The sequence below is a fragment of the Watersipora subatra genome, chromosome 4, assembly GCF_963576615.1.
Source record: "Watersipora subatra chromosome 4, tzWatSuba1.1, whole genome shotgun sequence".
NCBI classification, from domain to species: Eukaryota; Metazoa; Bryozoa; class Gymnolaemata; order Cheilostomatida; family Watersiporidae; genus Watersipora; species Watersipora subatra.
Window position 1 is genome coordinate 45176418 of NC_088711.1, and position 24350 is coordinate 45200767.

Here is a 24350-nt window from a genome sequence, read left to right on the forward strand (position 1 = left end):
TTGCTTCCGAAGGGCGATCGCTAAGCGGATGTTTGGCATAAATCAAATTTCACCAAACCTTTAGAAAAGTCGTTGACAAAAATATTTTGCCGATGGTGGTAATAACGACGCTTTTGAACTACGAAAAGTTGAGGTTTACCTCTATGGCTTGGAATAAAGTGATTTTCTAAAGTGATAACAACCATTTCGGTAGCCGTTGGGCAAAAAACAGTTCGAGTTAACAGTGTTGAGTTATCTATAGCAATTTATCATTATGTGGGAACGGACCAAAGAAACCGTTCGAGTTAACCATGTGTTCGAGCTATCCATGGGCGAGTTATCCATGTTTGACTGTAGTTGTAATTTGACATTGACAAGGTCTGTGGGAAATGAGAAAAGCTTCCATCAAATAGTTATATTTGTATTGCGTATCTAACTACAGTACCATATTATACTGGTAGAAAATGGAAATAAATTTGACAGAATGGAAACTTGTTTCTTCTCAAAATATAAAAAACCTTTCGAACGTAAATGCCTCATCAAGCAGAGTGCACCATTGCTTACACAAAGCTTTTTTCATTCTGTCTGGCAAGCAACTGTTTTCTAAGCAAGGCGTATGCCCTTGATATAGGGGTATTTGACAGAGCTGAGTAGTGGGAAGGAAGTGGCTAAACAGGAATGGTTGGTTCATACATAGTAGGCCCCATACAGATTAATGGCAAGCTACCAGAGATACCATGACATTCCACTATTACTCATAGAGCCTTGATGAAAGACAAGAGTCCATTGTGATGGGATTATGATAAGATAATAGGACCTCAAACCATGCAAATCACAATTGTGCAGATATAAGGCAAATAATACCTGCTATTTGGAGAGAGCATTAGATGACATTTTGGTTTGATAAATTTAGTAGAAACTAATTTTTCCGATACAAGCTAAGAAGATTTGATATCTTGCAATGTTATCGGCAGCTGGTGCTTTTTAATGTATCTCAGTCTGGCTTCTGTCAACATGGCGTGTTTTCGTTCGCTTAGCGACATCTCTCTCTGATTGGACTGTTTAGCGAAAACCTTGGCAGCGTAGGTCTGGGAGCCACTCGATCTTGTCACATCGATGTCATGTGTCGCTCTAGTATGAGTCTAACAAGAAATAAAGGACAAGATGTCATTCGGCCACAAGACTAACTCATGGAATGCAAAACTAGTCTCACTAACCTCTGATGCCCACATATTGTATTGGTCCGCTCCAGCTTAGAAATGGAATATAATTAAGGTGACTATCAATTAACACATTGGCTGCTGCAATACTGGAATGAGAACTTTCTGAATTGGAACAAGGCTTATTTATAATTCACAAATCTGTAAAATAGTGTTCAAATTTACACTATAGAATTTAGTATAAATCAAAATTTAGTGTCGGTCGGCTTGTTGCAAGTAACACAAACTATTATTAATTATGGTGGCTACAAATTAAAACGTAAGCTGTTGAAATGAGCACTCTTTAAATTGGAGCGAGGCTTATTTATAATTCACAATTCTGTGACATAACAATGTTTAAACTTACTCTATAGAATTTAGTTTATATTGAAATTTAGTTTTGGTTGGCTTGTTGCAAGTAACACGCACTGTTATAAGGCATATTAGAGAAATTCTTGCGATGGCGAAATAATTTTCAGTTGGCTTTTTGGAATGTAAATTAAGAAAATTTAATAATGAAAAATATTTAAAATCAGTTTTACCTTCTTTAACTCTTAACATGTTATTTGTTGACTAAAAAATTATGCACATATTTAATTTAAAAAAAAGGAAGGCATTGTAATGATTAGTAGCAGGTTTATACCAGAAAATCGTGAGTAGGCCTACGATATTAAATTTGAAATGTACTTGTCTCAACGCACAAGATAATCTTCAACCTGCGCCTGGAATTTATCGAAACATTACAGCGACTTACTGATAAGTCCAAATTAAGAAGCTCAAAAAAATCTAAAATAAAAGCCACAATTTATCGGAAAAATCTAGAAACTATATATAGTGTGCATTAAAGTAAGTTATGGCGTGGATTTCTATTACTTACTCTATTACTGAACCTACACTTTAATGAACCTACACTTTAATGAACCTACACTTTAATGAACCTACACTTTAATATACCTACGCTTTCATAAACCTACGCTTTAATAAACCTTCACTTTAATAAAACTACACTTTAATAAACCTACACTTCAATGAACCTACACTTTAATGAACCTACACTTTAATGAACCTACACTTTAATATACCTACACTTTAATAAACCTACACTTTGATATACCTACGCTTTAATATACCTACGCTTTAATAAACCTACACTTTAATATACCTACGCTTTAATAAACCTACACTTTAATATACCTACGCTTTAATATACCTACGCTTTAATATACCTACACTTTAATATACCTACACTTTAATAAACCTACACTTTAATGAACCTACACTTTAATGAACCTACACTTTAATATACCTACACTTTAATGAACCTACACTTTCATGAATCTACACTTTAATATACCTACACTTTAATATACCTACACTTTAATAAACCTACACTTTAATAAATCTACACTTTAATATACCTATGCTTTAATAAACCTACACTTTAATATACCTACACTTTAATATACCTACACTTTAATATACCTACACTTTAATATACCTACACTTTAATAAACATACACTTCTGTTCAGATGTCTCTAAAATAAAAGAACAATAAACACCGTTTTTGTTGACTATTTCTTGATTCATTTAGCTTTAGCAAACAATATCTACACTCAGAGTTTTACTGTATCAGACTTTTGGTGCATAACATTAAAACAAAACTATAATATAGTTTATAATTAATATATTAACAATGTATTAATATGTAAATAGAGAGCAATGTACAGTAGAGTGCAAGCTAAACTCAATAGTTTTATTTGAAGCGGCACACATACCTATATATGCAGCTGAAACCAAAAAGTTTAACTTGAAAAGTACATTATAAATGCGACTTGGAGATGAACTTAGACAAACTTTAGTAGATTTTATCAGAAAATATCGGAATTTTTTTATCGTTTGCGATTGTTTTTGATGTTTGAGGTGATCTGACTGCCAGAATGTTTCAAGATTAAAATTGACAAAACTTGATCGTGTTTAAAATGCTTAAAAAAAAGTACATGCTAAAAACACGCCACTAGTTGAGCTACCTGTCTCTCTCAACATTAATATCGGCTATTGCGATCTGTTGCCATGTTATGCGTCTCTATTATGTCGGTATTTTATCTTCGCCAAAGAGCATCTACAAATGTCACAATGGAGTGTTCGCTTGAATCCGAGGGTTTTAACTGCGATCAAGTTTTGTCAATTTTAATCTTGAAACATCCTGGCAGTCAGATCGTCTCGAGCATCAAAAACAATCACCAATGATAAAAAAACGTTGACACTTTCTGATGGTATCTACTAGAACGTTGTGTAAGTTAATTTTGAACACACTCTTCTAGCAATGGTGAGAGTAACCCTAACACAGTCAGCCAAATTAATGAAAACCAACATGTATCATGCATGCTTCGGAAAACTTAATAGAAACTGTAGTCATTCAGCCTAACGGCGAGCGGAGTGTCTTAGAGTAAGTAATATTCAACGTAATGAGTCAGAGTCCAGTCTCCAAGACACATTCGTCTGCATACCAGCTATAGAATAGCAGCTACTACTAACAGATAACAAATTATACACAGCTGTTGCGTGTCTACTGTATAACTATATAGGTATGGGCCGATAGACTATGTGTAGCCAAGAGTAGGCAAAACTTAATTATACTGACACGATAGTGAAATTACTGGCTGTATGTTAGGTAATCATAAGATGATTGTAGGTGTAGTCTATCATTACCTATAATGACCGGCTGCTTCTTGATAAATGGCTTTGTTTCCTTGGTCTTACAGACGCTAACCTAAAGGTCTCACTGGATAACGTGTTACGATAGCACTCTCCGATAAGATCCACAGCCAATATTTAAAATAGCCTTCTTTTTATTATTCATCACGTGATTTTCATTACCAAATCTCGTTGCTATCTAAAAACTATACTATATTCACAGGTTCTTCCATGACACCGCTTCGCTTTGTGTTAGCCCCCCTGTCACATTTGATTTTCTGATAAAAGAGATTTTGCCAACTAATTTTGTGTCAAGAAGAATGACAGAGTTTGGCATTTTTAAAATCAAACGCCTTGCTGTGTTTGTACATTAAAGAGTCACTCATGACAACTTTTAAAATATTTTATCAAAATGTGTTGATATTTTTCTTTGATTTGAGATTTTGTTTTTCGTTCTCAGTAGTCTGACTGCCCGAATGTTTTAAGATTAAAATCAACAAAATTTAAAGTTACAACGCTCAGACGAAGAGGAATTCTCTTCAAAAATGATGTTAATAGTCGTACTTCCTGTTTGTTCTTCTCGTTATGAAATTGGCGAATGCGTTTCAGTGTTACAAGTCTTTACAGGTAATTACAGGTATTCACTTTTCTATTTGCCCATGATTGTTGGAATGAAACTTCAAATATAGCCTCAGATACATACAATGCTATAGATGTCTCAGATGATATAAAGATAGGTTGATTAGAACTTGTCCCATTGCTTTTCTCTAAATTCTGTGTAAACAAGAATGCCCGTATGAGACCGTATATTTATCGCTCATAAACAATATGTGTGATTATTGACGTCAATTTTGGGAAAGCGAGGAACGTTTTTACTGCAAAGTTTTTTCGATTTCAATTTTGAAGCCTCTGGGCAGTCAGATCAAAACAACAGCAAACAAAAACTTAAATGACGGAAAAATATCTATACTTTCCGATAAAATATATTAAAATTTGACATGAGTAACCCTGTAAGCATTATGACGATCTAGTATGTTTCTACCATGTCCGAAAACAGACTGAAACACTCAAAAAGTTGTTTTGAGAAATACATAAGAAATCAAAGCTAATACACTGGTTGACATACTGTCATGGTAATACACTGTGTGATGCACTGGTTGACTGCCTCTAATATACTGGTTGACAACTGTGTGATGCACCAATTGACTGCCTCAAATACACTGGTTGACAACTGTGTGATGCACCGATTGACTGCCTCTAATACACTGGTTGACAACTGTGTGATGCACAGATTGACTGCCTCAAATACACTGGTTGACAACTGTGTGATGCACCGATTGACTGCCTCAAATACACTGGTTGACAACTGTGTGATGCACTGATTGACTGCCTCAAATACACTGGTTGACAACTGTGTGATGCACTGATTGACTGCCTCAAATGACTATTTTGCTCGGACTGGCTCAGAGCTACAATCCCTAGTGGTATCAGTGATCGTATGCAACGTTTTGTTTCTAGACAATCTTTTGTGTGTTTTAAAAGACTGTCATGGCCTACATGTACCCGTGTATATATATGTGAGCCAATCACAAGAGACCTTTCCATGTCACAGTGTTCAGCTTATGAAAGCCATATGAAAACCTGGCTGACCCAATAGGTGACAAAGGAGATAGTTATCCCCAGAGTCGTATAGCTTCACAGAGTCTCGCGACCAAAACCGGAAATAAAACCGCCTGTTTCCAAACAAACCCGATCAACATAGCCTACTGATCTCTAATGGAATATTCATACCTCACTCTCATTACCTCTTTTTTTGCATTTACTTTACGTTTTTAAGTTATTGGTAGCTTCTTGTAGGGAATTTTGTCCTCTTTCAAATGGTGTATAATCCAACAATCACTTTCGGAGTGACTGCCATCGGGAGTAATTTTTGTTGGTTAATGTTGCAGCCTTTCGATTATAACTTATATAAACATAGCGGGCATGGCCTGTTTGTTTGGAAATGGGCGAGCTACCATATACGCTTCCGTTGGTCACAGAACTCTGTGAAGCTATACGGCTCTGGTTATCCCTAGCAATACCTTCGCTGACTAAACTAATGCTGGTGAGAGTATTGAAATATTCCTACAACAGTTTTCGAACAGCGAACTGCACCAACCATCGCTCCATATATAATACAAGAACAGAAGAAATGTTTCGCTGTATAGATGTCTGTATATGAATGAGACCCAATTTGACACTACAGCGATCAATATTCTATTTCGACTGGCGAGCTGTTCCGCTGATTCCGATTTTATAGCTTTTTTGCCTAAACAGGGTTACTAAATAAAAATAAAAGCATGTATAATCATACAAACCTTTGGTCCACCAGAATCTGATACTGACTGAGTTAATGGTTGTGTTTCTGGTTCGTATTGCAGGTTCCCTTCAAATATATTACTGAGGGTGGCCTCTGAATCCTACAGAGACAGAAAATAGGGATGAGTTCAGAGTTGTGTCGCTTTACGGTCTCTAAAGGTCAGCCAAAGGACATTTAGGAGTTATGCTCTTCTTTTAAAATCATAACAGCCGTAACAAGAAATGCACAAGTGATTTGTATAAATTTATATGAAAGTCCTTTACTCATGACCAGCTCTACATACTTGAAAGTTTCTTGAAATATGATAAAATTGTGGCGTAAATATTTGTCTTCACATACAAAGTAAGTTTCAAAATACGGTGTTTGAAATTTTTTTAAACATTACACATTTGTAAGTGAAAGTCTATAAAGCGGCCAAAAATACAAAACAACAATGATAAAGTGATACATTTAAATTGTATCTAGTGCAAGTTAGAATAACCTATGTCCCATATCTCCAATACTCCAACACTACTAATAACTTATGTCCCATATCTCTAATACTCTAACACTACTGAAATTAAATATCGCTGAGCCTACACTTCTGTTCTAAATCAAAGTACAAATACAACTTTTTGTACACTTGGCAACTTGTGTACTAAAATTGTTTTATTAACCTAGTGTCCACAAATAATTTAAGTTTTTATATATGGTGTTTTACATCGTTTTGTATGATTTCATTTTAATACTACAGTTGACTGCTGCAACTATTGATTATTATTTTTGGGACTGCAGATTGAAATAAACATAATATATATAATATATAGTGTAATATATTCTTATAAAAATGCTTGCTCCAGAATACAACCCCTGCGACATAAAAATCGAACATCGATCGGAGTAGATGAACTTTGTACATTGAGATCTCACTGTACTTGGATGTCAACAAAAACTAGGCTATTCAAGTGGTGTCATGTGTCACAAAACACATGACCCCACTTGACCTCTCATGACCCTGTCAAATGCTAAAATCATTGTTCACTCGTATACAAGATGCTAAGCGCAGTAGTATTGCCTTGTACATACAATACTAGTTGCAGCATTGCTTCTACTTTCAATGGTGGAGGCAGCACTGTAAAGTACACAATAGAAAATTAAACAATTTTGTTTCAATGTTGGGCAGAAAAAAACGCTCTGCTACGATATCTTACTAGAACGATCTATTGTTATTTAAATTGTCAAAATTGTAAAATTGGTCTAAATCTAAATTGTAGAACTTAAATTTTTTTCAAATTTCAGAAAACATCCATATCTGGTTTGCGCTTTATATCTATTTTGTTAACAAGATAACAACAGAAAGCTGTGTGCATGTGTGCGCGTGTGTGTAAACTGTGCGCGTGTGTGTGTAAACTCGCCGATAATCAGACAGATTTTGACAGAATCTTGATTGGCCAATAAACAACAGACAAAAATGTTTACTTTCAGGAACTAAAAATGTTTCAAGATTTTGTCAAAATCTGTCTAATTATCGGCACACAAACGCAATTTAAGATTTTATAAAAAAAAAAACATTTTTAAAAATATTATATTCAGTGAACTCCACTTGAGTGAAAAAAACTCCATTCCGGAATTTATTTCTTAGTTTAACAACAGCAACTGATAGAGATTGTCCTCACCCTGTTTAGAACTGACTAAAGCTACATGTGTCATACAACTGTAATCGATTAATTTGGTCTTGTCCCCTCTTGACATAACAAAAGAGAGTAGACAACTGCTGGTGAATACTGAAGATAGTAAAATGGAAACCTGACTCAGTGATTTGAAAAATTTTCCAGCATCGATATATCTAGATCTCTAGTTCTGAATACTACTGAGATTGATTGTTGGGAACTTCTAAACATGGCTTTACAAAAAGCTTATTTTATAACAAACCTCCGTTCTCAATATTTCTGCTCGAAGGACAGTTAGAGGCACCTGTGGTACCACCTCCTTACAATGTTGTACCATAGCCTCTAGATTAGGGGCTAACTGCTGACCAGCATTCCTTGCAGATGATTGGCTAACTGTTAAACAGAAAAGTAATTACTGGTAGTGAAGCAAAACATAAAGCGCAACACCAATCAACACCTGAAAAATCTATAAATATGAATTGTCAAAATCTGTCTTCAACGAGTTATGCTTTTACTGTAATTTGATTCTCTGAATAAATGAGACAAAGCTATAAAAGCAGTACATCATGCACAGGAAGACCTCAAACCTAGGCATAATGTAATATGCTCAGATCTGAGGTAATTGCTAGGCGATATGAAATCCTTGGGTTTTTGCAGCAATTTTTTAAAAGATACACTCAAATGGTTATGAGATTTTTCGTCATCACTGAATTTTTCTCACTTATAAAAAAAAAGACTAACAACGTCTAGAGCAGGCGTAACAAAATACCTTAAACTTAGACAGAGACTTTATTACGTATAGGTCCGACGATTCGTGACAAGATATACTGTATAAAAAAAGACAGATAAATGCAACGTTATTTAAGTTAGACACTAGAAAGGAAAAATAATTCCGACTTTTGCCACTGATGTACAACTCAACCATGATGTGCAAATCATCTCAAAGCAAATAAACTCACGATGTGCTTGTTTGAACAAATATAAAGGAATTCTACATGTAGTAAAACTTGATCAGCCTTGAAAGTAGATAATAACAACGTATTTAGGAAACAATGTCATTGTCAAAGATGAAGCTACACAAAATCTATTTGATTTTTTGAAAGTGCCATTATGACATCTATAATTGCCAAGAGACCAACAAAGTAAATACGCGTAACACTGCAACTTGAATAGCTGATATCAACTACAACGATAGCAACTAGTGATCTCATTTCGCACGTAATTTTTATCTGAGCATTTTAACTGCAATCTAGTTTTATTGATTTTAATCTTGAAACATCCTGGCCTTCAAATAACCTCAAACATCAAAAATAATCGCAAAAATAGAAAAATACTGATACTTTCTGATAAAATCTACTAAAATTTTGTGTAAGTTTGAAGCAAAAACTACTTACATGCTGACTCTTACCTTCACACGACTTGCCTTCACGAATTATCCTTTTTACAAGTTCCCGGCTGTCATGCCTGCTGTACCTGGAACAACAAACTCCCAGCGTAGCCGCCATTCCTTCTCTTACTACCTCACTGAAATCTTCAGCTGTCTGCTCTCCCCTCATCTCTACTGGCAAGTATCTGAGAGACAACAGCATGCAACCAATATGAACAAAAATATCAAATCTCGGTAAGAAATTTCATGTGAAATCAAACCTAATACTTTCCCCATATACTAAGTTTTCCACAGCGGTAGTGCAATGCCATCATGGAAACAGTCATGTTGTTCTTATTCTGTCATGATTCTGTGTCACTGTTTGGAACCAAAGCACGCTGGTGATGCGCCATCTTTGTGCCATGGAAACGCCTAAGCGATCAACGACGTCACCCTTGTGCGCGCATATATCTCGCTAAAGCTTAACATAAGGCTTAGCACGACCATGGCTCTACTAGGGCACTCTATGGAATCAGGATCTGATTGTGGCAGAGTTGAGCAGTAGCTGGCACAACTAGGTCCTGCTACACTATCACTGTATGCAAACTCAGTAATAATCATAGGCAATAAAAGTACCACTTGAGCGAGAAATCTGCCTGAGCAAATGTGCATGCTGAAATGCCTCAGATTTAGAAACACAAATATTTAAAACAAATAATTTGTGTTTGACATCTAAAATCTAAATCTATTAGTGTTTAAATACAAATTTTAAACACAAATAGAATGAATAACCAATCAGAGCTAATTGATGAGGTAAAACATAAAGCAATAACCAATCAGAGCTAAGGAATAGAGTAAACCACAAAGAAATAACCAATTAGAGCTAAATGATGAGGTAAAACACAAAACAGTGCTTCACTTGCCATCTTGGTTTCACTCTTACTTTGTGTTCAGAGATCGCTCTAGCAAGATTAATGGAGTGGGAAGGTCCTCAATATTTTCAGGTCCTTAACGGTAGTCAAAGTACTGGCCGTAAAGGAAATTTAAATAAGAGGCTTCTTTGACAACCCAGCATCTTCATTAAAATATGCTTAGTGCTATTGTTTATATTGATTACTAAAGATAAGCCACACATAGACTCCTCACAGACTTAACATACTATTTTTGTTCACAAGAGCTGGTAGTCTTACTAGACTCCTGAACGCTATTGCAAGTTGAGATCAACATGTTACCATTAAAGAAGGTGTCATCAAAGTGCTGCACAAACTTTAAAAATTGGGTCAAATAATTTCGACCCAATTTTCATTTTCTAAACTGGACCAAAATTAGAGTTAGAGTTGCTACTCTTGGTCCGCCTTTTGATGTTTGCTGGGGCATTTCACGCATGTCTATCTACCTATTTTTTCTGCCACTCATGGTAACACAGTATAACGAAAAAAAAAACATTTTCATATTTACTGTTCGGCAAGTTTGCATGTATTGGTTTAGGTAATCAATGTTGGTGATTTTAGTTATATTTTAGAAAAGATTTATTTTTGACTTTTAGAAAATTGTAATAACTATCAAATTTGATTAGTAATGATGGAGAAAGCATGAGTTCCTACACAGACCACTCAAACATGTCTTCCTGTCGGAGCTGTTTACAACTATGTACCTACTATTTGTCTGTAATATCAATATTGGCCAGAGAATTAGCTATTATAATTTTATTAGTGGCGACAAAAACTTTTACAACAGTGAGCTTGTAATTTTTAGTAGAGTTTAAAAGTTTGAAAAGTAAGCTTGCTGCAAAAGCATTTGAACAAAGGCTAACACACCCTACAGAGAGCAGATACAAATGGTAGCATTTGCCAAACACATGAATAATCTTACAACAACCAATTCACTTCAGCAATCATAACTGCACTAGCAGGATGACAAGCAAACATGAAATACAGACCTACCACCTCCCGTCCTTACCTGACAGTGAAGACTGTGTAAGGAGTAAAGATAAACCAGAATATGTCAGAAAGAACATTGCTTCTTATCGTGGTCTGAAAAGAAAATCATGGCCATAGAGTGTTTATCTGCAGATTCGACTGCCTTGCAAAGAACTAGCCAAATTATCATATGTGTTGATATGGAAGCTTCAATAATACATTTATTCATATTTATTTTTCATAACACTAAAACCAGGATTAGACCCACGACCATAGAATGTCAATATTCCGTGTTGCTGCAGTCCACACAATTTGATTTCTACTAACATTATGGTTCATCTGGCTCATTCAATCAGGCGCTTGTGAAGAAATGCATAATTTAATATTTAATGAAATTGTAGTACATTGCACAAGAAACATGGAAAAAATTGTTCAAAATTTGATCCAACGATGTTATTCTGCTTTTTTAAAATTCAAAATACAAAAGGTTAGCCTTTAATACTGCTTAGAAGCACAATTTTTGAGTTTAATTTATAGAAAACTATAATAATTGATAATTCACTTTATTACACAAGGTTATGTTGTTGTTTATATGAATGATATGGCATAACAGTAATATTTTAAGCCTATGAAAGTTTGTCTCTCTCAAGTTCCTACAGTATTCACATAGTAATGTGGTGAATATACTAGAAAATGAAAACAAGTCTACGCAAGCGTTTGTGACATTTCAGAATGTTCAAAGTCTAAGAAAAGATGGAAAAAGCTCCAACTTTATGGTAGCTTATAATAGATGCCCATAAGACATACTTAATGGCTGGTAGTACCAGTTAAAGTTTACACAAAAAGGACAATAAGAAATAACTTAAGACACACCCTTAATCCCCCGTGCAACCAAGGCTGAGCAAGCAAAATCTGAGCTAAAGTTTACCAAGGAAATGGAAATATACACTAAGAATAGAGGATATTACAGGAATAAAAAAACAAACTCAAGAGTTAGATATGTGGCTGTCGCAAGCCCTTGGACAAGTTTATAAAGTTTGTGGACCTATAAACTTTATAAGTTTACTAGTTGAATGCCTGGCATTGCACGGGTAATAGAATAATCACCCAATGAACTTGAGTAACTTAAGCTAGTCTGAATCTTTACTATAACAAGAGCAGCGAAGCCAACTTGACGTTAAGCGTAATGTCAAACTGGCCAATAGTATTTTCGCAAGCACTGCATAAGTATGTGAACAATGATTTCTTAGTATGGCAACGTAGCATAGTAGTCTGTAGTTTAGCACACCTCTCTGCAGACCTGGAGGTTCCGAGCTCATATCCAATGCGAAGCGGATGTTTCGTTACTATATTTTAATCCTTAAAAACTGGACACACGAACGACAGACAAACGCTGAAATTTACACATAATTATTGATAAGTTTACAGATGAACATAAACATTTGCTTTATTGTATTTAGAGACATTTTACATGTTGAGCAATAAATACGCAGCTACAACTAAACTGAGGCTAATGTTCATATCGGTATTGCGCAATAAGTGTTATTAAGAGCGCTATGCAAAGTTTCTGTTTTCTTTTTTGTAGACAATGCAATGCTGTAGGGTGTCTGCACAAACAGCTGTCAAAATACCAAACACATGTTGCTTAAAATCTAATCTAGTAGAACTGATGCAAACTGGGCACAAGAGGTAAAGGTGCTGCCGGTAATTGAACTCGTCGAAGAAGAACTGCACATGATAATCTGATAGAGGAGGCCAAGTTAATCTATCACAAATATTTTGTCAGACACATTGAAAAATCCAGTGGCAGCACCACAGAAACCTGGTATCTATCACGAAACACCTTTAATAGTACAATTTAATAAATTCAATGCTTTAAGGCTAACTTATCTAATGAGTTGATAAATGGTAGGACTCACCATAGCTATCGACATGGGTCTGCTGGCCTGCAAGACCACAGGCTGGACAGAATCACTAATACTGAATGGCCAGCTACTGCAACAAGAAAGGGATACATCTCTTACCAACACACCACTGTTACCCTACCAATACTCTCTCTTACCAACACTCCACTGCTTCCCTACCAATACTCTCTCTTACCAGCACTCCACTGCTACCCTACCAATACTCTCTCTTACCAACACTCCATTGCTACCCTACCAATACTCTCTCTTACCAGCACTCCACTGCTACCCTACCAATACTCTCTCTTACCAACACTCCACTGCAACCCTACCAATACTCTCTCTTACTAACACTCCACTGTTACCCTACCCTACCAATACTCTCTCTTACTAAAACTCCACTGTTACCCTACCAATACTCTCTCTTACCAACACTCCACTTTTACTCTACCAATACTCTCTCTTGCCAACACTCCACTGCTACCCTACCAATGCTCTCCCTTACCAACACTACACTGCTACCCTACCAATACTCTCTCTTACCAACACTCCACTGCCACCCTACCAATACTCTCTCTTACCAACACTCCACTGTTACCCTACCAATACTTTCTCTTACCAACACTCCACTTTTACTCTACCAATACTCTCTCTTGCCAACACTCCACTGCTACCCTACCAATGCTCTCCCTTACCAACACTCCACTGCTACCCTACTAATACTCTCTCTTACCAGCACTACACTGCAACCCTACCAATACTCTCTCTTACCAACACTCCACTGTTACCCTACCAATACTCTTTCTTACCAACACTACACTGTTACCCTACCAATACTTTCTATTACCAACACTCCACTGCTATCCTACCAATACTCTCTCTTACCAACACTCCACTGTTACCCTACCAATACTCTCTCTTACCAACACTCCACTGCTACCCTACCAATACTCTCTCTTGCCAACACTCCGCTGTTACCCTACCAATACTCTCTCTTACCAACACTCCACTGCTACCCTACCAATACTCTCTCTTGCCAACACTCAACTGCTACCCTACCCATACTCTCTCTTACCAGCACTACACTGCTACCCTACCAATACTCTCTCTTACCAACACTCCACTGTTACCTTACCAATACTCTCTCTTACCAGCATTACACTGCTTCCCTACCAATACTCTTTCTTACCAACACTACACTGTTACCCTACCAATACTTTCTATTACCAACACTCCACTGCTATCCTACCAATACTCTCTCTTACCAACACTCCACTGTTACCCTACCAATACTCTCTCTTACCAACACTCCACTGCTATCCTACCAATACTCTCTCTTACCAACACTCCACTGTTACCCTACCAATACTCTCTCTTACCAACACTCCACTGCTACCCTACCAATACTCTCTCTTGCCAACACTCCGCTGTTACCCTACCAATACTCTCTCTTACCAACACTCCACTGCTACCCTACCAATACTCTCTCTTGCCAACACTCAACTGCTACCCTACCAATACTCTCTCTTACCAACACTCCACTGCCACCCTACCAATACTCTCTCTTACCAACACTCCACTGCTACCCTACCAATACTCTCTCTTGCCAACACTCCACTGTTACCCTACCAATACTCTCTCTTACCAACACTCCACTGCTACCCTACCAATACTTTCTCTTGCCAACACTCAACTGCTACCCTACCCATACTCTCTCTTACCAGCACTACACGGCTACCCTACCAATACTCTCTCTTACCAACACTCCACTGCTACCCTACCAATACTCTCTCTTACCAACACTCCACTGTTACCTTACCAATACTCTCTCTTACCAGCACTACACTGCTACCCTACCAATACTCTCTCTTACCAACACTCCCTTGTTACTCTACCAATACTCTCTCTTACCAACACACCATGAAGGCTGACATGGTGAAGTTGCAACTAAAGACATTGCGAGAGCTGATCATATGATATAGGTGAAACAGTATTAAAATTGACGTGAATGCATTAGAATTACCTGAACTTTAAAAGTGCATATTTGCCTGAAGTTGGAAGCCCTTCGGGTCGAGTGAACAGTGGCATACTCGTCTCTAAAACAGACACAAAACGCTACCTAAATATCGCTAACAAACCCTAAGGGGATATATCAAGCCTTTTTCTACACTTGACTGATGTATGCAAAGCATGATACAGTAGTTGTATCAATTCACCATGCATTGAATTTCAAAATAATTGTCTTGCAATAGCCAATCTTTATCATACCGGAAAGGACCGAATGTGGCATAACAATCAGCCAGGGAGAAGTTTCGTTGTCTCTTGCATGCATGCTGATATATAGATAAAAAGATAAGCTCTTGTTATTCATCAATTTTAATTGCCGCGAAAGAAAATCTAAGCATAATTTTCAGAACTTTAATATTATATATCAAAATCACCGATCCACTCATTAACTGACTAACTAATTGAACAATAAACCAATTAGCCTGGCATCCAAACAATCAGCCACCAACTAACCAACTATTTACTGACCAATCAATCAACCAATAGACCTGGCAATAAACCAGCTAAACAATCGACCAGCCAATCAATCAGCCAGCCAATCAACCAGTTAGCCAATCAACCAGCCAACCAATCGACCAGCCAATCAATCAGCCAGCCAATAAACCAGCCAGCCAATCAACCAACCAAGCAGCTAGCTATTCTACCAATCTACTGACATACTAACAAATCAACCAACAACTAGATATTCTAATTAACAAACTGACAGGCTATTCAACGATAGTTGACAGACGTTAAAAGCAATTACAAGTTTGTCAGCCAGCTTGAGTAATGTCAGATGATCTGGAGTTACTGATTTATATGCATAATTCTATTGGAAACAGTTGATTGGCTTAGTGGAGTCAAAGTAGGTTCTCAGACTACTAAGTCAGATAGCTAAAACTTGACAGATACACATTCTAAAGCTACCATCTTTGTAACCAATGAAAATGACACGCCCCTCAATAGACTTACCTTAACGAAATACAAGTTTATCTTAATGTAGACATGTCTCAGTGCACACTTACCTCAACACAGACTAATGTTAACACAGACTTACCTTGACGGAGGCGTACCACAATGCGGACTTACCTGGACACAGAATAATGTCAACACAGACTTACCTTGATGGAGACTAACCTCAATACTGGTTTACCTGAACACAGATTAACGTCAACACAGACTTACCTTGGTGCAGATTTGCTTCAATATGAACTTACCTTTACTCAGACTTTTATGCACATTACCACAATGCAGATTTACCTAAACACAGACCTACATCCAAGCAGATTACCTCAATGCAGACTTATCAGGACATAGACTTACTTGCAAGAAAATGATGTTAATTCGAACTTACCTCAATACAGAGTTACTTCTAAGCTGATTACTTCAATGGCACTTACCTTCACATATTACTTCCATGCACATTAGCACAATGCGGACTTACCTTCACAAAGACCTCTGGCATTCTGTAAGAAGGCTTCCCGAGAGTTTTCACCATGTAAATTCCTCAAGCCGAACAGCCAAGAGAGAAACGCTGGGAGACCCCATTCATTCGCCTGAAAAGCATAAAGAAACTGCATGGTATTGCCTAACTACGGGTGGACACTAAGTTCGGCAAATGAAAATGCTACTCCATAGTATCATCTATAGTATACTATAGTATACTATAGTATACTATAGTATACTATAGTATACTATAGTATACTATAGTATACTATAGTATACTATAGTATACTATAGTATACTATAGTATACTATAGTATACTATAGTATACTATAGTATACTATAGTATACTATAGTATACTATAGTATACTATAGTATACTATAGTATACTATAAAATCTATTGGATAATTAACGATCTAAAAGGTTGACTTGCAATAAAATTCACATTACAATTATTTGATATCAAAAAATTCACCATGTCATACTCTGTTGTAGGTGCAAAATATGTGGAAATGTGATTACAAGCTGTTAAAAGCTCAAAAACGTAAGTGGGTGGCTGTAAGTGGCTGTAAGTGGGTGCTTAAGAGGCTGGTTCTCTTGAACAAAATAAAGCTTTGAGACCAGATATCTTCAAATATTTATATCTATATTAATATAGATATAAATAGCAACAATAATATTAAGAGTAATATTAAAAATAAAATTAACAGTGAGCTTTTACATTTATGATCAACCTAAAAGCGTGTGTTCCTGACATTTGAACTAGGAACCTCTTATCGACAGTCAAACCCAAAATTGATCTGCATTAAATGAAAACATTTTCAGTAAAACTTTGAGCTAACTACTCATGACCTTAATAAAGCGAGAGACCTGCTAAACCTCCAGGGCAGTTTTAGTAACCCTACTCAGATGCATCAGAGGAAGTTTACACAACTACGCGAGCCCATTACTATATGTGATGACTTCAGTCAGTTTGGCCTGTTCAGTGTTTTTGTATTATTATCACAATGGAAGCGTGGTCAATTTGGCTTGCACATGGCATTTTCAGTTTAAGGTTGTAATAATATTCTTTTACCCCATAAGCAACTTTTTTGCCTGGTCATACCATTTAAACACACTGTTGCTATGTGGGTAAACAAACAGTTTATAAAAAATGAAGGTAAACTTTTTACTTTATGTATCGTTTTCTGGATTTCAATTTTATGCGCCTATATCGTGTTACCATGCCTTAAAATGGCTGTAACTTTGGTTATAATAAATGTATTTACAAAAGTTAAAGTGCACTGTATTTCTGAGATTTTGTTCTATTGATTTCACTAAAAACTTGTGTTCCAGGCCAAAATGACTGCAGCCATCACATATAGCATAGAAAGTAGGTTGAGGTGGAAGATAATTAGTACCTACCATAATGTTGGGCTGTATCAGACTAAGAGTAAGCCTATCAACAGGAGATATATAATTGCAGATAATAACCGGACACGAGTCTCTTCTGTGATGCTCATCCTTGACCCTCACCACCAGTCCGCACAGAGCGAGCATCATCTTCAATATTCCTCTACCAATAGATGAATGCATCGAGACTTTTAAATAACATAAGGGAAGAGAGTGGTACAGCATGGCTTGACCGGCATCTCAAGATATTTTTGATGAAGTCGTCGAATAAAGAACAACTAACAAGGTAACCAAGTGTTAAAGAATAGAGAAAGCATAATATTATTATGCTTTATTAGTTATCTTGAGGTGTTGACTGATGCTCTAAAAAAAGAATCAAGAAGATTGACCCACTAGAAGCTGAGATATAACCAGCCAAACACAGGTCTACCTAATAAAGAATCAGAGGAAAACCCTTCGAAAATCCCGAAAACTGTGACGGTATAAAATCGACTTAATGTTCATGTGCCAGAGTTGTGCACCCTTACCGCCGTTACGTATAATGATTGTTTTGGCTACGAGATGGGAAACTCTTCTCGCGATAGTAAATAATTTACAGACTAGCTCTGGTTTCTCAGGAAAATCAAGCAAACATTGTGTGGTAAAGGCATTTGCCCACAACCCCTGCCGTGATTTTTCAAAACAGAAGAGCAGATTTTGACTATTGTGCTTCAAATTTTAACTCGATCTCCACGGATATGCTCCGAAGATCCTCTGTTCAACGAACGGCGCGTGTATAGTCTATATGCGACATCCGCGATTGCAGTTCGTTTAGAATAAGAAATGAGAATGTGAATTTTTGTTCATTCATCATTTTTCTATTGTGTATCTACGGCAGCATTTAGTTGATTTTCATGATTATCGTCACTATTAACAGACTGTAAGTTCACTACAGCCATAATCTTAAAAAAGAATAACTTGACCGTGCTGCTCTTGCTGTAAGAAAAGAAAACGATAACTTTTGATTTGATTTTTCTATTGATCTATTATCTTATCTATGATTATTTTTTATGATTAATATAATAGTCATAATGCATATTATACAAAATAATAATATAACTGCGTATAGAATAAATGATGTAACTAATATAATTTGTAGAAAGTGATAGCAGAATGTTGCGAAATAATAGATGCGTGTAATTATTTTATTCTAAAACTAATCTGCACGTCAGAGGGACTGGTTCGGAATTCTCAGAGCAATGATTGTTAGGCCCAATTTGATTTTTCTATACTTCCAGGGATTAAACCAATTAAAACGCCGTGATTGTTATAGGAGAGCCCATTAGTTGGCTTAATTGACCAATGGCACACAAGTCGATTTCATACGTCATATATTGATGACTACAAAAAAACTTATGTTTTTTGGTAGACCTGTGTTTGGCTGGCTATATCTCAGCTTCTGGTTGGTCAATCTCCTTGATTCTTTTTTTAGAACATCAGTCAACACCTCAAGATAAATAATGAAGCATAAAAATATTATGCTTTCTCTATTCTTTAATACTGATTTTAATTGTAAAGAGGATTTTCTGTTAGCAGTTTAATGATGAACTTACACAAAATGTTAGTAGATTTTATTAGAAAGTATCGGTATTTTCCGATCATTTGTGATTGTTTTCTATGTTTGAGGTGATCTGACTGCCAAATTTTTGACAATGATGTTTCAAGATTACATTCGATAAAACTTGATCGCAACTAAAATGCTCCGATGAAAAATATGTGTGAAGTGATATATACTAGTTGCTATCGTTTTTGTAGTTGATATCAGATATTGCATTCAATTCGTTGCACGTCTTTATTCTGTCTGTCTCTTTGCAACCATAGGCGTCATAAGCGCATTTTCGCCTGATTTGAATGCGTTAAACATTCTGGCAGTCAGATCACCTCAAACATCAAAAACAATTGCAAATGATACTAAAATATCAATACTTTCTGATTAAATGTTCTAAAATTTTGTGTAAGTTAATTTTTAAATACATTCCTGTTTTGTGCAAGTTGGCAAAAATTGTCTGACGCCGGGCAATTCTGCCAACTGTCGGCAGCTAAGTAGTTTTACCGCCAGCATTCTTTAGTTTTGACAACTTGATGTTCTGCCTTAAAGTACTTCATGAATAGTGTGATTCTTGTCGGGGAGTTGATGTTGAAATTCTCATTGCGGCCAGAAATGCACAATACAATAACATACCTGCAGATGGCTAGGTTGAGGGGAAGAACGCAGGATATGATGTAAATGTGGAACAACATGAATAGCCTGAGAACTGATAGTATCACTCCAATTGGTGAGTACAGAAGGATGAGAAACGTCTGCTCTGCCCCTCCACATATTCTAAAATCCAATTAAACCTTTAACCACAACCAATTTTATGATTTCTGTTCTGGCATTAGTGGTTTTGTGTGTAATATCTAGGAGAATATTATTTGGTTGTTATAGAAAATACCAAAAGCAAGAACATTTTTAAACCTAAAGGAAAATGCTAGCATATTTTTGTTGTTTATAGCTACATCTTCATAGCATTTCTGTGCCATTGGTGTTGTGTCTATGTCTTTACTTATTAATTTATGATATGTCCTTGTGTTCTGGCTAACAGAAACAATGATTGACAGGTTGTCACAATTGGGTATGTGTCTGCTGAACTGTCACATACTAGTGTTAAAAAGATCGGCAAGCTAAGTTACACCTTTGAAAGACTTGATAGCTAGTTTAACATTACATAATAATAATTTAATAAAACATTATGAAAATTAAAAACTAGTTCTACTTTATAGGAAACAGCGAAAAGCATTACCCTAGGACACTTATGTATTCGCGGCATCTAACTTTCGCGTTTTCGCGGTGTCATCCTCTCGCGAAAATTTAATGAGCGAAACTAAACTATCATAACGGACGAGCGAAAACGCGAAGTTAAATAGCTTTGCTCATTGATATTCACATTAAAATCGTCATATTAGAAATGCAGGCAATTTTCGTCTGTGGTTGGGATCAATGGGAAATTTCTGGTAAACTCATTATAGCTAATACAGCGACTGAGCAGCATGGCAAAGCAAATTAAGATTATATCAGTTGTCACCGAATTTGTAACTGATGAGGATGAAAGTCTGGTAGGTGAAGTCATAAAATTGCAGTATAATTATTGTAGTGATGAATTTTATTACCAACTAAAAACAATATCAACCCTCATCAGGTCTAACCACATTATCTCTTCCACTGCCAACCATGTACAAATTAGCTACCGGCCTAGTGCCAGCCATTTTACCGAAATTGCCGATATTGCTTTATGATATGTATACAGTATTTTTTCAAGTTCTACTTTAATTATCTGTATAATCACGAAAATCTAAATTGGCTATTATGTCATCAACAACTAATTACCTGTTTTATGACTTGCGCGGGGTAGTTAATGAACTCACAGAAAAATGTTCGTTTTTAGATTAGCAATTCTCAAACAAAAGTTTAAAATTGCTTCGTTGTTTTAGGCTGATTTTATAGAGAAATCTTCGGACGACACAGTCAATTTCATAAAACACTTAAAGACCGTGGGTTATGTGGTCAACAAATAATAAAATCAGGTTACCAGACAATTGCTGAAAAAGTCCAAAAATGCGTTTATGGCAGTGGCCCCTAGAAAACGCATAAATGCGTTTATGGCAGCGTAAGGGTTATACAGTTTTGGTTGTGAAGTTGGTTGCTACCTATCTATTTTCTTTTTTTTGGGATTCGAGTGTGAAAGCCACAGCGGGAGGAACCTAGACGTCATTGATAGTCTAAAAAACAAATGGCAGCAAGTGATCAAATTGAATTGCCGATCTCACCCACACATTTCAACCTGTGGTTTACAAATACGAACTAGTCCCAAATTGAATTTTTTTTTATTAGCAAACTGGACCTGAGGAATGTAATCTGTTTTTTCCACTGCATTTATTTTCACATCACTATATTTTCGCACTCATCAGAGCCACGAAATTAGGTTGCAGCGAAATTTTATTCTGTGTGCTACTCACGAAACTAAATACTAGCAAAATATAAGTGTCCTAGGGTATCAAGCTTTCAAGTGTTTAGTTTCGCCTGTCGAGTTTAAAACTTCAAGATCGAACATGCCAACACGTCCCTTAACAATCCATAATAATATGTCATGCTTAAGACATGCTCAATTTCGACTGATTTTATAAAGACAATGTACAGTAGAACTTCTACTTATGAAAGATTCTACATACAAAACTTTCAAGTTATGAAATGTCTTTTGCTAGACATGCTAGGAATGCCTTTGGCTTTGACTTATGAATTATTTTGCTCGATACAAAAGGCCTTTCATATTTTGGGCCTTCCGTCTGTTTTGTATTTTGACCTATTTACTTCCTTTTGACATGAAATCCAATGCGCCTGACTCAATATAATTTGCTAGCGAAATTTGGTAAATGACAAGTGTTGCAGTTTTATTCATTGTATAGTATGGAATTATCATATGTCAAATAATAGTAGGACAACTTAAGTTTCTAACAATTCAAGTCTTTCATTTTCTGTACCTATTAAGACAGTTTTTTCAGTTCAGGGTGATGTAAATAAATATTTTACTTTCTCTCTCAAAACAGTTATTCTGAGTAAAAGAAAAACCAAAACAACATTAAAACACCCGCTTCCTCTGACTGTCGTCCTTCCACTTCCTGCGATCTTCACTTAGCCTCATTTAGATGGCCAATGGCAAAGTTAAACCATGACTGCCAAGAACAGTTTTTGAAGCAATAAATATAAAAAAAATAGTGATCACGTTAGTTGATTTGCTATTTGAGAACTTCTACTTTGGGGATTGCGGCAGTTATGGTTTAAACAAGCATACCGTCTTTAGTTTTTATTCATCATTTTTCTGTTCTTCGCTCCATGTGTAAATTTTTTACCCATCATGTAGTAATATAAGATAATTTCAACATGTATTTGTTACGGGTTTCAACCATTACATGTATGTATAACTTGCACATACATTATGTCGAACTTTTGTGGGCTTTAGAATGGGTTAATGCAACAAGAAACGGGTTAAGAAACACCAAGTCTCATTTGTGCCAGCGAATAATTCCAAATACACTCATTAGATGTTTCAATTGATTTCTGATAATAATCTTTTAGTAAGCACAATTTTGACCACAAACTTAATAGATTGTTAGAATTCATGATATACAATTTTTTTGAGTTTCCTTCTTAATAATAGGCCAGTAGAAACATAAGTGTCTAAAGATAAGATAGATAAATTTCTTGCATGGTGATTTTTTCACATACAAAATAATTTCGAGAAGCAGCTAAGTCTTGCAAGAGCACTCAAACGATAGTTGGAGCTAGCGACAATTTTCTGCAGAGATAAGGTCCCTGAAGAATTAGCTAGGTCACTACCATAACTTTATATTTAAGGCAAATAAGAAATGTTACAGTTTTTCTGTCGACATGGCAAAAAACAAAGACAAATTTAAACCTTAAATTCCTGTCCACAAAGTCATAGAAGGGAATTTCCTTACTAGTAGTGCTAAAAAAACTGAGCATTTCATGAACATCATGTAGCCTTATCCCAATAATATCATGGAGGGTCAAAAGTAACACATTTATGTGGTTTTTTTGTTTCATTTTAGACCAAAATCATCAAGTACAGGTTTCACATTGTGCTGATGTGGCACACCTAATGTCAGAGCCAACGTCTTTAGGTTGTCAATACTCTTTGAATGTCTATTTGTAATAGACACGAGTCTCAAATATGAAATATTCATTGCATATCTCAAAATTAACTTAATCTTACATCTTCTTCATAGAACGTACTAGAGCCGGTTGCGGCAAGCGGCCCGCCTCATATGTTGAGCAGTTGTTAATGACACATAAATTTTATATCAACATATGAATCTAAGGTAATGGTTTCGTATTCAGTCGTCAAAGCTTATTTTGTGTTCTCTTCGTTAAAAAATATACGTTTTTACAAGCTAGTAAGCTTTCGCAGTACGATTAGACCAACATTTCCTATCGACATATTTACGCTTCGTCGTATCATCTAATCATAATTTTAATGTTGGTTTGATAGCAACGTTGCAGTTAGGAGCAGATTACCTCGAACAATCGAACACTTTTGCAAGTTCAAGATCAGAACGAGAATGAGAATCCATGGTACTTTACTACGATTACAATACAGAGGGTAGTTAAATGAGCTGCCAATTCACAGCACGTATCGGTGATCCTCCGGATGACTTGATTTCAAGGCGCTTTCACCTTGACCTAAGCCTTTGTCTTTGTGCTTTATCTTTGCATTATTACCTCTATTAACAAAATTAACGCTAAATCTATCTGAAGCCGTGTAGGAAATAGCTGTTTTCATAGGCTATGGTGTTTCCCCG

At 36.1% G+C, this 24350-nt stretch overlaps 1 protein-coding gene across 1 annotated transcript; it reads right to left on the reverse strand.

The window, feature by feature from the left end:
* Positions 1-369: 369 nt before the first annotated feature.
* On the reverse strand, positions 370-24199 carry LOC137393755 (lipid droplet-regulating VLDL assembly factor AUP1-like). The gene is made up of 11 exons (XM_068080443.1): positions 24067-24199; positions 20176-20316; positions 17967-18117; positions 16561-16672; positions 15094-15166; positions 13086-13161; positions 11207-11280; positions 9290-9453; positions 8144-8274; positions 6231-6332; positions 370-1121 (listed from the first exon to the last, which is right to left on the reverse strand). Exons 1-11 carry the CDS (start codon positions 24120-24122, stop codon positions 918-920), a joined length of 1284 nt encoding a protein of 427 aa, XP_067936544.1. The 5' UTR covers positions 24123-24199; the 3' UTR covers positions 370-917.
* Between the last annotated feature and the right edge of the window lie 151 nt (positions 24200-24350).